Genomic DNA, 19,739 nt, shown 5'->3' with positions numbered 1-19,739 from the left:
GGGGCACGACCTATTTAATCAAGTCGGTTAAGTTTAAACATTCATGATAGCTCATATGGTTGTATATCAAGTTGTTCAAAACACCGCAATATTGCAAAAGTAAATTTTATCTGTTAAAGCACAAATGTAAAGTTGGGTCGACGAAACGCCTTTTATTACAAGATTAAAAGGTGTAGAGGAAATTTATATTTTGGATTCCTGCTTTAAGTGGGTTTTTAAGGGGCTCCAACTTGGTGTTTCAGTATGTTTTGTAACTGCACTTGTGAAAATAAATTGTCTTTATGCAGGAACTGCATGATAATGACATTTTTTTCAAAGTATACTGTGAATAGCCAGCATGTCAGTCGTGCAAAAAGAGTGAACGCCTAAAATCGACAGTTTTTTGTGTAAACAATCTTATTGCAGTTAGTTCTCCGCACTTGCTCCTCACTTTCGTTCGGTTGTTTATATGTCGCGCGTTGTGGTTGATTTACATTCTTGTTCACTGCATCATGGTTCCGAAACGACATTTACTTCAAATTCGTGAATACATAGCCAATGACATAGTTGAACTAACCTGATATCGAACAACCGGTTAAACTATTTCACTTGTTACATATCTGAAACCGGGTTCAATTTAACTGGAAATAATTGGATTGCTTTCTCGTCTTATTCATAAACATAAAAATGAGGCAATATCAAATGAAGTGAAACCGATGTGGACATGTAATGCAAACTTGTATGAATAAAATCGTTATATTTATCTTTGAATACTGTTAAATTCTTTTAAAATTTGGAATAAATATAACAAACGTGCTTAAACCTTTTTGAAACGGTTTTAAAATACATTTCATACAAGGAAAGAATTTGTCAAAGACTTAATTAGAAAAAATTGAAAGTACAAATGTACTTCCATACATAAAGTTCGTCGAAAACAGTATAACCTAAACATATAAAAGAATCAAATGTATGCTTTTAACGCAGAGTCTTACTTTAATATGTAGTTGTATAACTTTACTTTGATCATATGATCTTGAAGCTGTGTAATGTGTAATTGATAAGATGGTTCTTTTCTAAAGAGTTTTCTTATATCAGATAGGTTTCTATAATTTAATTAGAAAATTCTAGTTTGACTCATCTTAATGTGAAGAATAATTGCCACATTCAAAGGAATCGTATATTGGATTTTCTTGTGGTTAATTTCAGAACTAAATGCAGGTTTTTAAAAGTATTCAAGATGGAACTATGTAACCTTCACATTTTGTATAAAGCGCAGATAACATGGTAGAGTCAATACTCTATACCGTGATTGTTTCACATCAATTTACGAATATAAAACGAACTGATGTTTTAAGTTATACAGCCAATACAAAACTGTATATGAATCAAAAAAGCAATTAATTAAAAAAAAATGTTGAATAAGCACCAGCAATATTATTAATTTGAATACAAGTATATGAAGCAAGAAATAAATGTGTGCTTCAAAACTTTCTATAGCTCCACGAGTATAGCAGGTTTAACGTGTTCTTTTGAACCATCTAAAACTATCCTTAGTTTTACGTTTGGGTGCTCGTTGCTCACTCCTAAGTGTTATATATAGTGTTTTGTCAACTGATTTCAACTTGTTTGGGGTTTTTTTTTATTTTTTATTTCTTTCGTTTTTGTCATGATGCTTTATGTTTATCTCGAAGCATGAATTTTGAATGTACCCTTAGTATTTTCCGTCTCGGACCATAAGATAGGTAAACCAAAAATGCTGAAATGTATTAAAATCAATTCAATTTAAAATTGCATGAAAACAATCAAATTCGGCCTGTTTTGTCGTTAAATTTTCACCTTTCACACATTTATTTTCTACAAAAGGTATACTAGAGATATAAGACCTATATATTGAAATAAAGCAATTTAATTTACAAGCATACGAGCTTCTATCGATCTCAAAGTTCTGAATTAACAACGTTATTTTGACCCTTAACGAAAAGAATTGATGCATATTGATTATATGTCCCGAAAGGTGAATGAGTTAGAATATATAACACAGGTTCTGCCATAAGACATATGCAACTAATTCATTTCATTATATATCCATCACTTTCCTTAAGATTTACGCTGACATATATTCCATTAGTATAACTGTTCTATCGAAAATTGACGTATATCTTATTTGTGATCATTACCTAGCATTGAACTTTTCTATAAAAAAATTATGAATAAACCATGAAGAGAAAATGTACTAAATACGCCAATTCAACAGCAAAACAATAGAATTAAAAACATCTAGAGGTTAACATCATGTTTTATTAAGTATCAATTACTCATGTGTCGAGAATGTCATTGTTTGGAAAAACATTATTGTATATATGTATACTTTTTGTTTACTTTCGACTGTTTTAATAAAAAGTATTCTCAATAAACGTCAGTTCTGTGTGATTGAATGTTTTTCAATTTCGATTGATTAATACTATGTCATAGATGTTGATGAGATTTTTGCGTGAAGAAGACAAAATGTCGTATAGTCATTAATTCTGATTTTGCTCTGTTCATTAGTTTATACTGTTATATCTATAATCATATAACTAACTGTGTATTTGATCAGGGTTATTTCGAATAACTATCTCTAGACAACAAATGAAATGAAAAAAAATCCTTATTTTTTTGTTGCCTTCGAAGCGGTTTTCTGTACTTTTTTCTTTAATCAGAACGCTCATACCAAAACTATTGAATGCATTGATGTATAACTACATAAATACTGTGTACATATGACCTTCTCAGGTGTAGATATTTTTAATAAAAGGTTTTTGTAAGCACTTACATTTAGTTAACAATAGTATGTTACATGGATGCCATTAAGGAAACTAGTTATTTATGGTTTACTGGTACTAAAATAGTCTTTTACTATATACACCTTAAAACCATGTTCGTTTTTGCTCTATATGATATTTAGTTTGTTGATCAATTTCAAATTCTTATTATTTATCCTATAATGGATCTGCACATCAATTGTTCTTCGCTGCTGTTATAAAATGTTGCTCAAAAGTCAAATGGCAAAAACACCAAACTCATAGGAAAATTCAATTCGGAAATTCTTTTATCAGTTGTCATTATCAAAAACTTTACAAAACAAACGAAAGGAACAACTATCATAATCCTGACATAGTACAGGAATACCTTTAAGTTACAACGTTGTCGATTAAATCTGGTTTTATCACAAAAGAAAACGCTCACTTGTTTATCATTTAAATGAAACTCCTTAATATATTTCCCGTGCTTGCATTTCCTATCATGATTTTCTTGATAGAGGGTTACTGCTCACAAGGAAGCTATTAAACCAAGAGTTCCAAATGGTGAAGTTGAAATCATCCCCTCGTAAATTTTACGGACGCCATCACGAGTTGGTTGACCGTTATGGAATAACCGTTTCACAAATGATATCGGATATGTTCCTTACGTCTTAACTACAATCCCCTTCCCTTTCATGAATTTGACCTACCGAATTAGACTATTTACCGGATTTGTAATCACATAAGCAACACGACGGGTGCCGCATGTGGAGCAGGATCTGCTTACCCTTCCGGAGCACCTGAGATCACCCCTAGTTTTTGGTGGGGTTCGTGTTGTTTATTCTTTAGTTTTCTATGTTGTGTCATGTGTTCTATTGTTTTCTGTTTGTCTTTTTCATTTTTAGCCATGGCGTTGTCAGTTTGTTTTAGATTTACGAGTTTGACTGTCCCTTTGGTATCTTTCGTCCCTCTTTTATATTGCCAAAAGTGTAACTAAAGCAGGATACATTATACATAAGAATGTCATAAAAGGGACACAGTAGTCAACACTGCTTTTTAATCTGAAATCATAAACAATAAACAGATACGTCAAAATATACCATACATGATACAGGGTTTTTTTTCAAATATAATCGTCGCAATGAGTGCTGTTTACATTTAAGGTTCAATATGCTTTTATATGTACTTACGTTTTGCTCTGGGAATAAATAAAGGCGACAGTAGTATAACGCTGTTCGAAAGTCATAAATCGATTGATAGAAAACAAATCCGGATTACAAACTCAAATTGAGGTAAACACATCAATTTTAAAAGGAAAACAACGAAACAACAGAACCAAAACGACGATGCAACAAACAGAGACGAAAAATCAGATAACAACTGCCATTTTCCTGACTTGGTACACGATATTCAAGAAAACAGGTTGATTGAACCTAAATTTGCGCGTTTTTACTTGTCACCAAGAAAGCAAATACTACGCCAAATCGGAAGTTCCTGCTAATTTTTCACAACATTTGCTAACAATGGGAATAGTTAGTACTACATAACTATATAGAAAGTTATTAAAAGGTTTATCTTAAAATGAATAAAAATATCAATATCGGAAGATAATCTTAAAATCTGCAATTAAACTTTTAACCGTTATTTTCAGGGATGAGAGACAACAACGAGAAACTATAAAAGAGGGACGAAAGATACCAAAGGGACAGTCAAACTCGTAAATCTAAAACAAACTGACAACGCCATGGCTAAAAATGAAAAAGACAAACAGAAAAACAATAGTACACATGACACAACATAGAAAACTAAAGAATAAACAACACGAACCCCACCAAAAACTAGGGGTGATCTCAGGTGCTCCGGAAGGGTAAGCAGATCCTGCTCCACATGCGGCACCCGTCGTGTTGCTTATATGATTACAAATCCGGTAAATAGTCTTATTCGGTATGTCAAATTCATGAAAGGGAAGGGGATTGTAGTTACGACGTAAGGAACATATCCGATATCATTTGTGAAACGGTTATTCCATAACGGTCAACCAACTCGTGATGGCGTCCGTAAAATTTACGAAGGGATGATTTCAACTTCACCATTTGGAACTCTTGGTTTAATAGCTTCCTTGTAAGCATTAAACCTCTATCAAGAAAATCATGATAGGAAATGCAAGCACGGGAATATCGTATCAATTGGGAGATATATACCCCGTATGCAGGTGCTGCTGGAATGTTGCTACTAAGAAATGGAAAGTTCACAAATGGAAAGCTGAAATCATCTCTTTTGTCGTAAATTTTTGTCTTCAACCGACCCTCATTGTCAATTTCTAGATGTAAGTCAAGATATGAAGCCGACTTAACTGTATCTGTAGTATCCTTTATCTCCAATTCGATAGGATAGATGCGATCCACATAGTCACCAAATTTTGAATTGTTTAGTGAAAGAACGTCATCTATATAGCGGAGAGTAGAGTAAAAGGATATTGCTAACTTCTTGTCTTTCTTCCTAAGAAGTTCCTGCATGAAGTCAGCCTCATAAAAATAAAGAAACAAGTCAGCAAGTAGAGGGGCACAGTTTGTTCCCATTGGGATGCCGACAGTCTGTTGAAAAATACGTCCTCCGAACGTAACAAATATGTTGTCAATCAAGAAATCAGGCATCTTGATAATATCGGTTTCAGAGAATTTTTTGTTTGGATCAGAATGATTCTTTACAAAGTAGGATTTATCCCTCCCTAAGACAAGATACTTGTATCTACGTTGGCCATTCTTTTTTATGAAGCCAAGTAATACCAACTCTTTTAATTTGTCTCTTAGTTTGGAATGTGGAATACTTGAGTAAAGAGTAGAAAAATCAAATGTTTTAATACTGTTACAAGATGAAAGAGAGTTAGATTGTATGTACCCTAAAAGATCTTTGGAATTTTTAAGTATCCACATCTGATTCACGCCACCTCTAGAATAGGCAGTTTCACAATAACTTTGAAGCCCGTCTTTGAATGCTGATAAAATAGATGTTAATAATTTAGAAAGGGGTTTCGTGGAGCACTTGGAAGACCCAGCAATATACCGTTGTTTGTAAGGACACTTATGTAGTTTAGGTATCCAATACAGTGATGGAAGATCCAGTTCTTCATCTTTGGTTGAAATACCAAAGGAACAAAGAACAGACCTATGATTATCCAGTATTTCCTCTTTGGTAAGTGTCTTGAGGGTAAATGTTGGGTTTCCAAGTGAATTGTCTATACCTAATTCGTTTATCAAGCAATTAATGTAATGACTTTTACAGACAAAAACGATGTTTTTTGGGGCTTTGTCTGCGGGGACAACAACATATTTATCATGGAGGTCAGATAGGTGTTTAGCAACATTTGGATCTTTGAAGATTGACGTAGCATGGGCATTGATGGACCCATTCAGTTTCTTAATTCTGATTTGTATTAACGACCTCACTGCCTTAATCCATTCGGATAGAGTGTCTACGTCTTCCTTCTCGTGCTTAGCCCATTGATGGCATAATCCTCGACTGAATCCATCAAAATTTTAAAGTTGTATTTCCAATTGATGGATTTAGGCTCACGATATTTCGGACCTTTTGATAACACGTTTCGTAGAGAAGTGTTATTAACAATGTTAAGGTAACCGGTAATAACGTGGCCAGCAGGATTATATGTGAATTGGGAACTAGCACAAGTGCAATCAGGAGGTTTAGACTTGAAGTCATCAATATCGAGATCCTGTAAGACGCGTTTGTAATTGAAAATTTTAGTTGCAATACGTTTGGTATAGATATAAGAAATAATTGGTACAGACTGGTCTTTGAAATAAGAAGGTATTTTCGATTGAACTAATTTATGATGAAGGATATTGCCTAGGTTGACGCCATCGAGACCTTTGTTGGCAAAGGAAAGATTTAGAAAAGATCTTTTCTCTTTTTCATCTTTTCCAATGCGAACTGGCTTGTAAAGTCTGTGACTAACAATATCCGAAATTAAAGCTTGTAGTTAGTATTGGTTTGAATGAGGGTTTGTAACAGTGGATTCCAAACATAAATTGAACAGAGAATGAAGTTTTGAAAGGGGTAATGAATAAAGTTTCGTGCGAATGTGATGAATACCTAACGGTTTTTGTATGCATGGCAGCAAGCCATTAATAGAGACATCATGTATAAATATCTATGAAAAAAAATCAAGGCAAACGATACATTGTGTAATGAAGTTTTCATGATTTGTTTTATATATAATGTACATTGAATTAATACAGACAGTATGTGAGATCATTTGTCAAAGGACAAGGTATGATAAGAGGCGTTTTTGGCCCCCTTCCCAAATAAGTTTATATATATATCATTGATAGTTTTAGGATAAAAACTCTTAAAAACTGTGTTTTTTTATGTTCCGGTGAAAGAAAGGTTGCCTAGCAACGGTTTTAATAAATAGCCAAATTATCACATATGCATTGCTTTCTTATTACAAATAAGCATAATTCAAAATAGTATTGTTTGTTTAACAATAACTTGAGTTTGCAAAGGAAAAGTCACTTCAATTTCAGTTTAAAAAAATGCTTAGCAACAACCTAGCAACAAAAATTTTGCCTAGCAACGGTTCAAAAATTTGTAATTTCGGCCATATGAGGTATAGATATAGCAATATTTAAAGATTTAGCTACCGTAAATGATTTTTCTTTCGTATATATGATGTCTTGGTCATCATTTTTTTTCTCAAGAAAATGAAATTGACCATAGCAACCTAAAAGTTGCTTAGCAACAGCCGAAAAAGATAGAAATCAAATTGAACTACAGAAAAACAGTTTTGATTTTTAATTGTACAAATTAGAGTACAAGGTTTATAGAAATGTTAAACATGCAAGAATAACTAGAAGTAAGAAATGAAAGTAAGTCAATTGTATAGCATGCTGATAAAAAGATTAGCAACCAAAACAGTGCTTAGCAACGATTAAATAATGGTGTTTTTTTTTTTTGTATACCGAAGTAGGTTTTTTGGTATCATATTTATATCTTGATGAAGTAAATATTAAATCATATGCTGTTACAAAACACAGGGTTGAGATCTCAAAAAATATTGTTTAACCCCGCAGCATTTAAGTCATGAGCCTCTGACCTTTGTTAGTGTTTTATGATTTTTCATTTTAGTTTCTTGTGTATAAATCGGAGTTTAGTATGACGCCAAATATTACTGAACTAGCATACATATTTGATTAGGGACCAGCTGAAAGATGCTTCAGGGTGTTGAAGTTTCTCGCGGCATTGAAGACCCATTGGTGGCCTTCAGTTGTTGTTTGCTCTTTGGTCGGGTTGTTGTCTCTTTTCCCATTTTATTCTCAATTTTAGTATTAGATAAAAGATAGCTATCAAGGAATTGGTCTGTTTAATAAAAAAAAAGCATAAATAGAAATTATATAAGAATGTGTCCCCAGTATAGCATACCATGAAAATGGGGCAGCATCTCTAATTTGGCATTAAAATTAGAAATATCATATCACACGGAACATGTGAAGTAAGTTTCAAGTTGATTGGACTTCAACTTCATCAAAAAATTTAACATGAAGCGCGACAGATGGACGAACGGACGGACAGGCGGACGGCGGACGAACGAACATACGGACGCACAGACCGGAAAACATAATGTCTATAAATGGGCCATAAAAACTTCAAGTTATACAAGAAGTGACAATTATTATTCACAAATAATTGTGAGACGTTACGCGCGATGTTCGTACCTCATTGGAAAATCGGTGTAGTTGACATGATGCAAGTCCAAAATATTAAAAGTTATGAATATAGCATTTCACATTTAAATGATGATTACCGGTACATTGAAAAACTGGATTACTATTGAAGATTCAGTATCAGATTTATACAGTATGTAGAGCAAATATGCATAGCCTATACAATGCCATTGTTTGTCACTTCAATAATCGTACACTGTGAACTTTTTAACACTTAACACAATATTTTAAAGAAGGAAATGCTTAAAAAACAAAGTTAAAAATGTTCAATGAGGTCAGGCTTCAAGACGATTCAAAAACTCATGAAGATATGTAGACGAAAGAGGCATGAACATCTTCAAGCTTCTCTACAAATATATTATTTCTACGATATATATCCTTAAATTAGCACATTGATCGCCAGTGTAAAGAATCATGTGCAATCATACCACATCTCCTTATCTTATCCAAAATGTTTTTTTTTTTTTAATGAAACAGTTATTGGTAAATAGTATTTTATACCTAAAAACATTTGAATTTGATAAGAAACGTAGACACACTTCATTAAAGACCATTAAAGGGTCTTGGTGGCCGAGTGGCCTAAGAAGTTACTTCTGTAATCCCTAGCTAGTCAACACTGAAGTTGTGAGTTCGACCCCCGATGGTGCGGGTGCACTCGTTTTCAACCTGAATTTATCCTTTTTAAGTTGATCTATTTATTTTTTTTATTCTGAATGTCTGAATGTCTAACCAAAAGGTTTCAATTTTCAAGATTTGCAGCCGATTTCATTGAGTGTGTAGCCAAAGGTATAGTCTTTGGTAAGCTTGCTTGTTAGCTGAACCGTGAAGTCATTATTTTGTCAGGTTTACTACCCTCTTTTCGAAGTAGTATAGTCCATCAGATAGAAAGATTGGCAATCTGCTGAAGTAGTATATTCTTAAAGGAGGGTGGTTAACCTGACCTAACAATGACTTTATGGTTCATCTTACTAACAAACAAACTAAAGATATTACCTTTGACTTCACACTCAATGATGTCGGCTGTAGAAGTCACCAAGTTCAACCTTTCCGGTATTGAATAAATATTTAAAATTACTAAAAAAATCTTATTTATTGCATTAGGGACATTTAACTGTAGTACTAGTAGTGCAATTTGTGTCTTCAGTAATATATATATATATATATATAGCATGTGAGAGGGAAAACAAGTTCAACTACCGTTTTTGGTGAATATTCAACAACTACCCTAATTGGTTTTTTTAAGTACCAAGAAATATTGACTAAGTCCAAAAGCCTGACATTTTTAGAATGTTTGAAGAATAACAAAAATCCGGTGTACAATAAAGGTATTAAAGCTGTATCTCTAAAACTGTAGGATAACCAAGTGGTGGATCCAGAAATGTTCATAAGTGAAGGCCCACTGGCTGCCTAAGAGAGGGCATGATTTTGTCAAGCTTCAGTGATTCCCTATATATAAGCAACCATTTTATTTCTCAAAAGGGGAGCCGGTCCCCCTCCCCTCCCCTAAATCCGTCTCTGTAACCGACTCTTCATATATATAGCTTGTACCAAAAAGTTAATGTGTCAATATACCGGACATTTATAGAAAATTTTATAAAAAAAAATCAAAACCCTGTAGACATATACATCTCTATTATAAATAAAAAGCTTTTTAGGTCAAAATCTTAAGGCGATAAATAGACGTATATGTCCGGACAGAAACAAACGGACGGATGGATGGATGGACGTACGGACAGATCTAAATTAACGAACGTGCTCGACATTAAAAAGTAAAATATGTTAAAAGTAATTTCGCTATAGCATGTTTTATTTGAAAATCCAAATTAGATCTGAGTCAATTGAATGCTACATGTGTACTGTTTTTATGGTTACAGCTTGTCAAAAGAGTGCTCTGACACATGTATAAGAAAAATCATTAGTGTACCGATATATGAAAAGGCTGGAACACATAATTTACAGTATTGTATACAGAACAGAACAGAACAGAACATATTTTATTTCCAATTAAGGGCCCACAAGGGGCATACAGAGCATACATGAATAAGGAAAAAGAATATTAATTTGATAGATACATAGATACAAACATTATTTTACATACAGTAACAATACAATTATTAACTCATATTCACTTTAATAAATTTACCAACAGCATTAAGGACCTGATTGTCTTCACAGTTTAATAAATAAATAAATTTATGCTGATTATCCAGTATAGAAAAATTTGGAATTCTTTGGCAAACAAAGTCAAAGAGAGCATCTCTATCTGATTTAAAAATTTTACAGTTAGTTAAAAAATGGATTTCATCTTCAACACAGCCAGAGGAGCATTTTTTGCAAATTCTTTCATTTCGTGGAATATTTGAAAAACGTCCAACTTAAATTTGAAGCTTATGAGCAGAAATACGTTATTTGCATATAGATCTTCTTAAATCAAAGTCCTTAATTAAAGAAAGATAATTTTCATAACCAAAATTCTGCTTAAATTTCACATAATTAAACAGTTTTCCATCAGAAGCTTTATTTTGGCTAGCATACCAATTGCTAATATATTTAGTGTGAATTAATTTGCTAGATATGTTCAAAAATTTATATTGTCCGAAATGTTTTACTTCTTGTTTAATTTCAAAAACTTCTAATACTTTCTTAGCAAATGAGTACCAAGTAGTTATGTTAGATTTGTGAAGCTCTTGGCTGCATTTATAAGCATCTTTCAATAGACTGAATTCAGTTGTAAAATTTTCAAATCTATACCAGTATTTTACAATTGACTTTACAATATCATAATGTAAGGGGAAACGCCCCGGTTCTGATAATACAGCAAAATTGACACTCCTTTTGTGTACACCAAGTATAAACTTAGAAAATTTAAGATGGAGATTCTCACACTTAAGATTTTTAAAAATATTTTCAAGATTAAATAAAGAAGACTGTAATTTATTACAAGAAACATTATAACCTCCCCATACCTCTGAATTATATAACAGAATGGGTTTAAGGGTATGATCAAAAATATGAACACAAGATTTTGTATAAGTGTAGTTAACTTATTTTCAGTATCAACTGCTCTTAAATTTACATGGAATTATGTTTATAATTACATTTCATACTTTAAATTCAGCATTAACACTGTTTGCACTGATGCTTAACGTTTTAGTTTAGTACTGTATTTAGATATTTTTCTATTAACAAGTCATAGTATCTATAGCATGTACGAAAGTATAGACAATTCACATATACTTAATTTAAACCAATAGATATGTAACATATTTTTCTGTAGATGGTAAAATAGAAAACTTCAAAGTGCAAAATATATAAGTTTTGATGAAATGATTTTCTTCAGAACTACAAAAAGGGTTTGAATATATTGTGAATTTATTATAAAATTCATTTGTAAGATTTCGTTGAATATTTGAAAATAATAATGAATAAAAATTAATTCACCATATAGGGACAAAACTCTGTATTTGGCTGCATAGTGTTGGACTATTTTGATTAATATGGGTCTTATTTCACGTACTATATATTTCTTTAAGAGAGTGACATGTCTTGATGACTGGATACGGCGTAATACTATCCGTACGTGATATTCTGATCGATTATGTATCCCGGAATAATTTCTTACCCGTGCCGATCCCTATGACGTATTACAATGACTTGCCAAAATAATGTAAACAATCGGATTATTTTTCAAATTTTTAGACATGAGCGCCAACGTAGACCACCATGATATTTTGTTATGGAAAAGATACAGAAGAGTACCGTTGATGGTTAAAAATTTCAAGATGGTCTACGTTGGCGCTGATGTCAAATTTCGTCTCCGAACTTGACAAAATTGTAGATTTCTTACACTTTTCATCGGTTTAAGCCTATTCAATGTCTAAGTTTGAACATATTTGAGTACATAACACCTAAAAATAAGGTTCTACAGGGACGAACAGATATTGAAGTTCATTACACAAGCGTGATGGGATTCAACTTTAAAGTTTAAAAATTCTGGAAAAAGGGGGGCCAAAAACGGCCCTTATCATACCTTGTCCTTTCTATTGTAACAACGAAAATTTCATAGATGTCAATCATGTTTATTATACCCTTTCTTTTGAGCGGGAATTTTACTGAACCTAATCATGATAACATTGACTGGTCAGCACAAATAGACTTTGCAGTGGCGATATCGGTATTTACAATAAAAAGAATACACATGCTAAAAATCATACAAAAAGACTTATCGCATTCAGCAATTTAATAATTGAAATAATATATAACTTTTCAAAAGTTAAAGTTAAGAAACAATACTAAAACAAAATTCAGATTAAGTGAAGGCATGCTAAAATCATTATCTGCATCATAATTGATCAGACAAATAAATCATATTTTACTGTTGAAATCTTCAATGACGAATGGAACGAAACATATTCTCTATTAATTGATTACTTTTTGTATAACTTAAGGCATGGAGAAAACCAGAACAAACATGTTAAACATCTAATTAATTTCTTTTTGTGTAAAACAACGGACCATCAAACTAATGTCAATTTGTATTCTATAACAGCACATTGGTTAAATAATCGACATTGTCAATATGCATGTTTTGCTGTATAGATTATAAGGTCAGATCGCAACATGGTTGTAATTTGACGCGTTAACTTCGGTTACAAAAATTAAGGTGGTACCCAACACCTTTACTAAAATTAATTTGGCTCTTTTAATTTCCATAAAATTTTGTCAAAGTAATTGACAAAATATAAAAAAATTCAAAATAACTGAACCAACCAATTTATATGAAAAATTACACTGGTTATATAGCAGTTTGACAAACACTGATTTTGATCATTAAGGAGCTTAATTTCCCTTAACAAAACAACGTAACTAAAACGTTTAGCTGATTTTGCAGAGTTATCTCCCTGTGGTGTTAGGTACTACCTTAAAATCACAAAAATACAAAATTCTGTTGAAAATTCAAAACAAAGTTAGAACTGTATAAAATATAAACATTAAAACAGTTATATGTCCTTTGTATTAATTTATATCTAGTGTAAATTACTTACATCGACGTTGTAAGAATTCTAATGATAATACCATCACATTGTCTTTATAGAAATTGATAGTAAACAAATTATAATAAATGGCTAACGACCGATATATAAAGAATAGAAAACAAATAGTTTATACAAACAAAGAGTTGTGGTATGGTTTCCAATAATACAACTATAAAACAAAGTCCAAAAGAAGTACATGTAAGCAATTATATGCAACCGTAAGGCCTCAACCATGACAAAAAAAACGAATATTCGGGTATTAAAGGGACCGACAGGAATCAATTTAATTAACAAAACTAACGGTCTAATCTAAAACAAAAAACTTACGAACAACAATATGACAAACATGAACCAACGACAACCAATGAATTACAGGCTTCTGACTTCAGAGAGTCACATAAAGAATGCAGCCGGGCAAAACCAGTGTGTTAGCGCTCAATCATCCCTTTACATTGGACAGTTGAATAACAGCACAATATAAGAACAAACCACACAAATACTAATTTAGGTCGACAAAGGATTAATCCATCAGATCGATGCAAAAACAAAAATCAACTGTATCCAGTCAATTGAATATATTATACGGTACTCCTTTAAAACATACATCGAAACAATTTCCGTCATGATACAGCTGGTTTAAGATTCCCATAGATCCACTGACCGTATATATGTACAACTTAAATTTATTACACTATAAATGCTTAAAATATTTTGATCGAAAAACTTGAGTATGGAGGTTGACTATTTATGAAAATTAAGCAAAGGAATTTCAATTGAAATATCAGTATTAATTTAGATCACGTTGTATATTTCATTTGTTACAAAAACAAGTCCTGTCTTAATCTTTTAGAATTAAAAATTTTCAGAAGTCTTTTTTTAGTGTTACTAAGCTATAGTTGTTTATTCACTTCATATAAGATGTAACGTATAAAACTATCGTTTAAATATACGTATGTAACAATCTACACAAAAAAAGTAATAATACTATTTAGGGACATTTTTGTTTTTCAATTTGTAACCATTGTCGTTTGTATATGGCCCTTCACAGGGCAAATCCTAGCATGCTCATTTCAATACAAGTAAATGTACATTTAATCTTTCCATGACAAAATAATTTCAACACAAACATAACGGACATCACATGCAAACGAACATTAATATTGAAATTTTGAAAGTCTTTAAAGGTGTAAGCAAACAAAATGAAGCAGCAGATCTATATATACATACATGGTAACACACCCGATGCTGAAGTGAATTATAAGGAATATAGATCAGAAAAGAAGATAGTTTAAGATGTTGGAATAGACAAAAAACATAAATACTCAATTAACCTTGTTTTGTCATGCGTGTTTCATTGGTGATAGATATATACTGATAACTTAGTTTTAGATATCTGATACACTCATCTCGGTATCATGTGCTAATATGACAATTATATTGTTAAATGACATGCATGGTGAAGCTGATAAAACATATTGATGACGTATTATTACTTTATACTTAACATCAAAGAGTTGCCAATCCCGTATTATAGATAATCAAACAGCACAAGAATGAAATCAAACACTTGTCAATATACCAAACCTTTACGTGTAAACAGAAATTAAAGTTTCTTTTATACTAAACCTTTTTTGCCGAAGATAAAACTTGCTTGTTTTGATCTATTTGCGCAAATTTAAAAAAATAATCACTTTGTTTGCTAGAAAAGTTTGAAGTAGAAAATACTTTAAAGGAACAGTCAAAATGCATTGAGGGAAACAAAAGTTAATGAAAAACAAGTTACAAGACATCATTGCGTACAAATATAATCAAAATCGAAAATGGATCAAAACAAACTTCACTTCACATTAAGGATCTAAGAGGGTAAGCAACTACTGCTGCACCGTCGTGCTCTTGTCCAAAACGGTGGAATGAGACAGGGATTGTGGCAAGGACAAAGTGGAAAATCAAAACTTACAAATGTTTTGACATATATACTTTTTTTCTACATTTTGTATAATTCAATTGCGAGAGAGAGTTGTCACTGCCCAACAATCAACTCCTGGTAATCAATCATTTCACACAGAGTTACTAGATAAACAGCTTAATTATTTATGATTTTTTTAATCTGCTCGTTTAAAGTGCTAGTGATAGTAACATATTGCTCGAGTAATATGCACAGACAAATCAGATAGAGATTTTTCCGACTTTCAAAAAGATATACAAGTAATAACAAGCTAGTTGGAGGCATATTTTTGGGATGAAGAGCAAGTCGTGGTTTAGTTATCAACTTAAAAATATCTTTACCTTTAGCAATTGCACACCTGCAAAAACATTGGAGCCTGTGGATACGGCTTGACCAAGGGCATACACTCTTGGTATCTCCAATCTATCATGAATAAGAATTTTAATACCAGCAGCATCATGAGGTCCTGGCATATATTCATACTGTTCTACGTTCAGTCTCAATTTTAATCCATTTTCTACACCTAAAATAAAAGTCAATGTTTTAAGGCTGTTTATTAAATATATTATAAATTATAACCATATCCTTGACAAACAAAAACTTCCATATTCTAAAATATGAATGTTTACGTCATAGTTGTTTTTCTATGTTCCGTATGCGTTGCCGAATATACTACCTTTAACTTCTACTAAAATAACAATCTATATGATAAAACATGATTTCAAAGTTAAAAGCTACATATAACTATTTGTCATTATATTATATATGCTATAACTTTATGGGTTTGCGTTTTCAATGTCATGGTTTTATTTTCTCATTGTTTTTGTTTTCATACTCTTTGTCTGATTATAATTTTTATATTGTCAAGTCGTTTGACTTTGAAATGTTAAACACTTTAAATTCGTCAATTATTGTGACTGTTTTATATTATCCACAGAACGAACTAAGAGATAATTTGTATTTTCATCGTTGTCTGTAATGCCAATCTGTTTCAGATTTTATAATTTCTTTAGATCTTTTGACAACATGTGTTGGACTGAGTGTCTACTAATTTGCGAGATCCTTTTAGTGAAATTGTATGATTTTAAAGGATTGTTTGATGCTTTGATTATTAAGATAAAAATATATTATTTTTTTCAGTTTTTTTATATTTTTTATATTAAGACCTAATCTTAAAACAAAAGATGGTATATTCGGTGAAAAATGATTTGATAATCATAGCACACGGAGATCAAACAAGAAAACATTCCTCTGGTTAATGAATTTAATTTTCATTTGACAACTAATTTCCCTGTTTTGCCATTTCATTTAAACAAGTCACTGAACTAACCTACGCTTATTCCCAGGTACTATTTATTTTCTTTAAGAAATCTACTCATTAACCCCTTTTTAAAGTAAATGACGTGATTAGGATTATGACATGTTTATAGATCGTCTGTTGATTGTAAGATATAACAATTTTAAATCCCTGCTGGCAAGACATTTATAGCAAATGTTTATTAAAGCTGAGTCCTAAAGGACCTAATTTGCATATTGTCCATTTGGCAATCAAAGACGACACACTCATCAGAATTTTCCAATATGATAGTGCAAACATTTACGGGACATCAATCAATGTGTTGAACAAATTCGACTTTATTGAAAAATTCAAAAGTCGTTAACTTAACAAAAGAAGATTTGCAAATAATTGTTTAAAGGAACGGCAACTATGACAAATTCATATTCAATGGGACTTTATGATACAAATTTTATATATTATAAACTTATCCTATTTGTTAACATATGTTTAAAGATCTTTTTTTTAATGTTGAATGTTGAGTAAAATCAAACACTTCTTTTAAAGAATGGCTCTCTTTTGTTGCATACGTAACTTCTTTAACAGTTGATTCTGTTACACTTTTTTCAAATACTTGGAATATAAACTCAAACTATAAACAATTAAGCACAAATACAAAAGAAAATATGACATAGAAAGTAAAACCCCGATACGACTTGTAAGGGTAAGAACACTTCCAAATTAGTTTACGTTAACGAAATAGATGATCTGCCCTATACACGTATTTTTGCCAGGAAAGAGACGATAAACCTTTCAATTAAAATTTAATAAATGTTTTGACTAGTTTGTGATATCGAAAACCCTGGTGTAATAATTTTTCAGTAATACATAAATTTCTCTCGTTAAAAGCATATAAGCGCCTATACTGCAGTTTTATATTATAATTTACATTTCGGAGAAACATGAGTTTTAACCAAAAAAACGAAATACAAGGTAAAAGAAAAAAACAGGAAATCCAAAACTAACAAAATAATAAAAATTAGATTTTAACAAACGAAACTTATTTGCTATAAATAAGGAAAAATGACAAAGCCCCTGTGTTAAAAAAAGTAAAATCACAAAAATACTGAACTTAAAGGGAAATCAATTCGGAAAGTCCATAATCACATGGCAAAATAACTAAACAGACACTATAAATAAAATAGTCAAAAAATGGGTACAACAGTCACGATCGTGTAACAATTTTAAAAGGAACAATTTAAGAGAGCACAAAAACATCTATCTACAAATCATTCATTGCTTTGCGTGTCTGACGTGAGAAAATTTTATTCGTCACATATATTTGTCGTTCAATGTACATACAAACAATTTTAAAATTTCACATAGACAATATTAGCATACAGGGTTTAAAAATCAAAAGTATGTAAGAATAGATATCAGAAATACTCAAATTTATAATAGTCCAAACGTTATATAGATTTTATAAGAATCCACAAACAGTTAATTCCACTACAGGACTGAATAATTTTAAACTAATGCACATAGTTTGAATGTGTTAATGATGATTTGTATAAGATAGTCACATAACCATTGTGTTGTAAATACGATAAACTGGCTTTGTTTTTCTTGTATTATTTTAATTTTAGTTTCTTGTGTACAATTTGGAAATTAGTATGGCGTTCATTATCACTGAACTAGTATATATTTGTTTAGGGGCCAGCTGAAGGACGCCTCCAGGTGCGGAAATTTCTCGTTACAATGAAGACCTGTTGGTGACCTTCTGCTGTTGTTTTTTCTATGGTCGGGTTGCTGTCTCTTTGATACATACCCATTTCCATTTGTAATTTTATTCAATTGATTAGAAAATATAATGTAAACTTAAATAAAAGGAAACTAATAATGAATCTGAAGCCCATCTTAATTGATTAATACGTTAAGTTTCCAGTAATATTGTTTTTCAGATCCCATTATCATAACGATAAATCATAATGCTAATCGTCATGGAAACTTTTCCACACCTATTGCTCCTTTTGCAATACGTCAAAATTAAGAGATTATTTTTATTTTCATATGTGTATTGATATCATAACGTATTAACTATACAAATACTCTGGTTTGATTTGGTAGAGTAATGCGCATGGATATATAATGGGAAATGTTTTACGCTTGTTTAGTTCATAAAACGGGACAGTACATTTGATTACAAGACGTAGTGGGTATTCAGACGTAAAAATAATCTAATAGGTTTATACTTCTTAGAAAATGAAAAAACTGGTCTTATTACCATCAGAAATATTTACATCACGCTGATTTTTACTTATTGTCTGACGTATCGTCATCGAATAATATAGTTTATAAATCAAAAGTTTTTTGCTTTATAAGATACGGTTAGAAACTAAAGTATTAAAGAACATAAAAGTATACCTTCATACACCTACATTATTGTGTCCAATCATTTTATTCGTACAACAACTGAAATGAAACAAAGTAAAAAAGGACACGCGACATCTAGATAACATTGCGCTACTTTTAACATGTAGAGTGGTTGGAAGTTTTGAAATGCATACGTTCGTCATATATTACTTTACCTGGCGAAGACACATAATGGTCATCTTTATTATTCCATGTAAAACATACTCCATGGTCTGTCAATATCTTGTTGAAATCATCAGGTTTACATGGTATGCCTTTCCAAGAACAACTACAACATATTGAACACACGTACTATGAATTATTGAGGTGCATTAATGTTTGAAGTATATAAAAGTTAAATGAGTAGGAAGTTAGTCTTTTCTGTTTATTGTAAACAAGTAACATGTGCCATATGAATACATGCTGAACTGCCATCAAATTTAACATAAATATTTATATGTTCACTCAGAATTTAGAATTTCAATCAGAATAGCGTCGTCTTACATGGCTGTACATTTCAACCCATACATAATGTCAGAATGAACAAAGATTACACAATACGCGATAATC

The 19,739-nt window shown here is 31.5% G+C and overlaps 1 protein-coding gene across 1 annotated transcript in view; it reads right to left on the bottom strand.

The window, feature by feature from the left end:
- The window catches only part of LOC134712288 (uncharacterized), a 51,852-nt gene that overhangs the window by 20,187 nt on the left and 11,926 nt on the right, over positions 1 to 19,739 (bottom strand). Inside the window, exons 4-5 of the mRNA XM_063573689.1 lie at positions 19,346 to 19,458; positions 15,823 to 16,004 (exon numbers count right to left, since the gene is read on the bottom strand). Coding sequence (XP_063429759.1) covers positions 15,823 to 16,004; positions 19,346 to 19,458 — 295 coding nt within the window. The remainder of the gene's footprint in view (positions 1 to 15,822; positions 16,005 to 19,345; positions 19,459 to 19,739) is intronic.

This window comes from Mytilus trossulus, chromosome 3 (assembly GCF_036588685.1).
Source record: "Mytilus trossulus isolate FHL-02 chromosome 3, PNRI_Mtr1.1.1.hap1, whole genome shotgun sequence".
Taxonomy (NCBI): domain Eukaryota; kingdom Metazoa; phylum Mollusca; class Bivalvia; order Mytilida; family Mytilidae; genus Mytilus; species Mytilus trossulus.
Note: the sequence above shows the minus strand (reverse complement) of the source record. Positions and strands in the feature narration are given on the sequence as shown.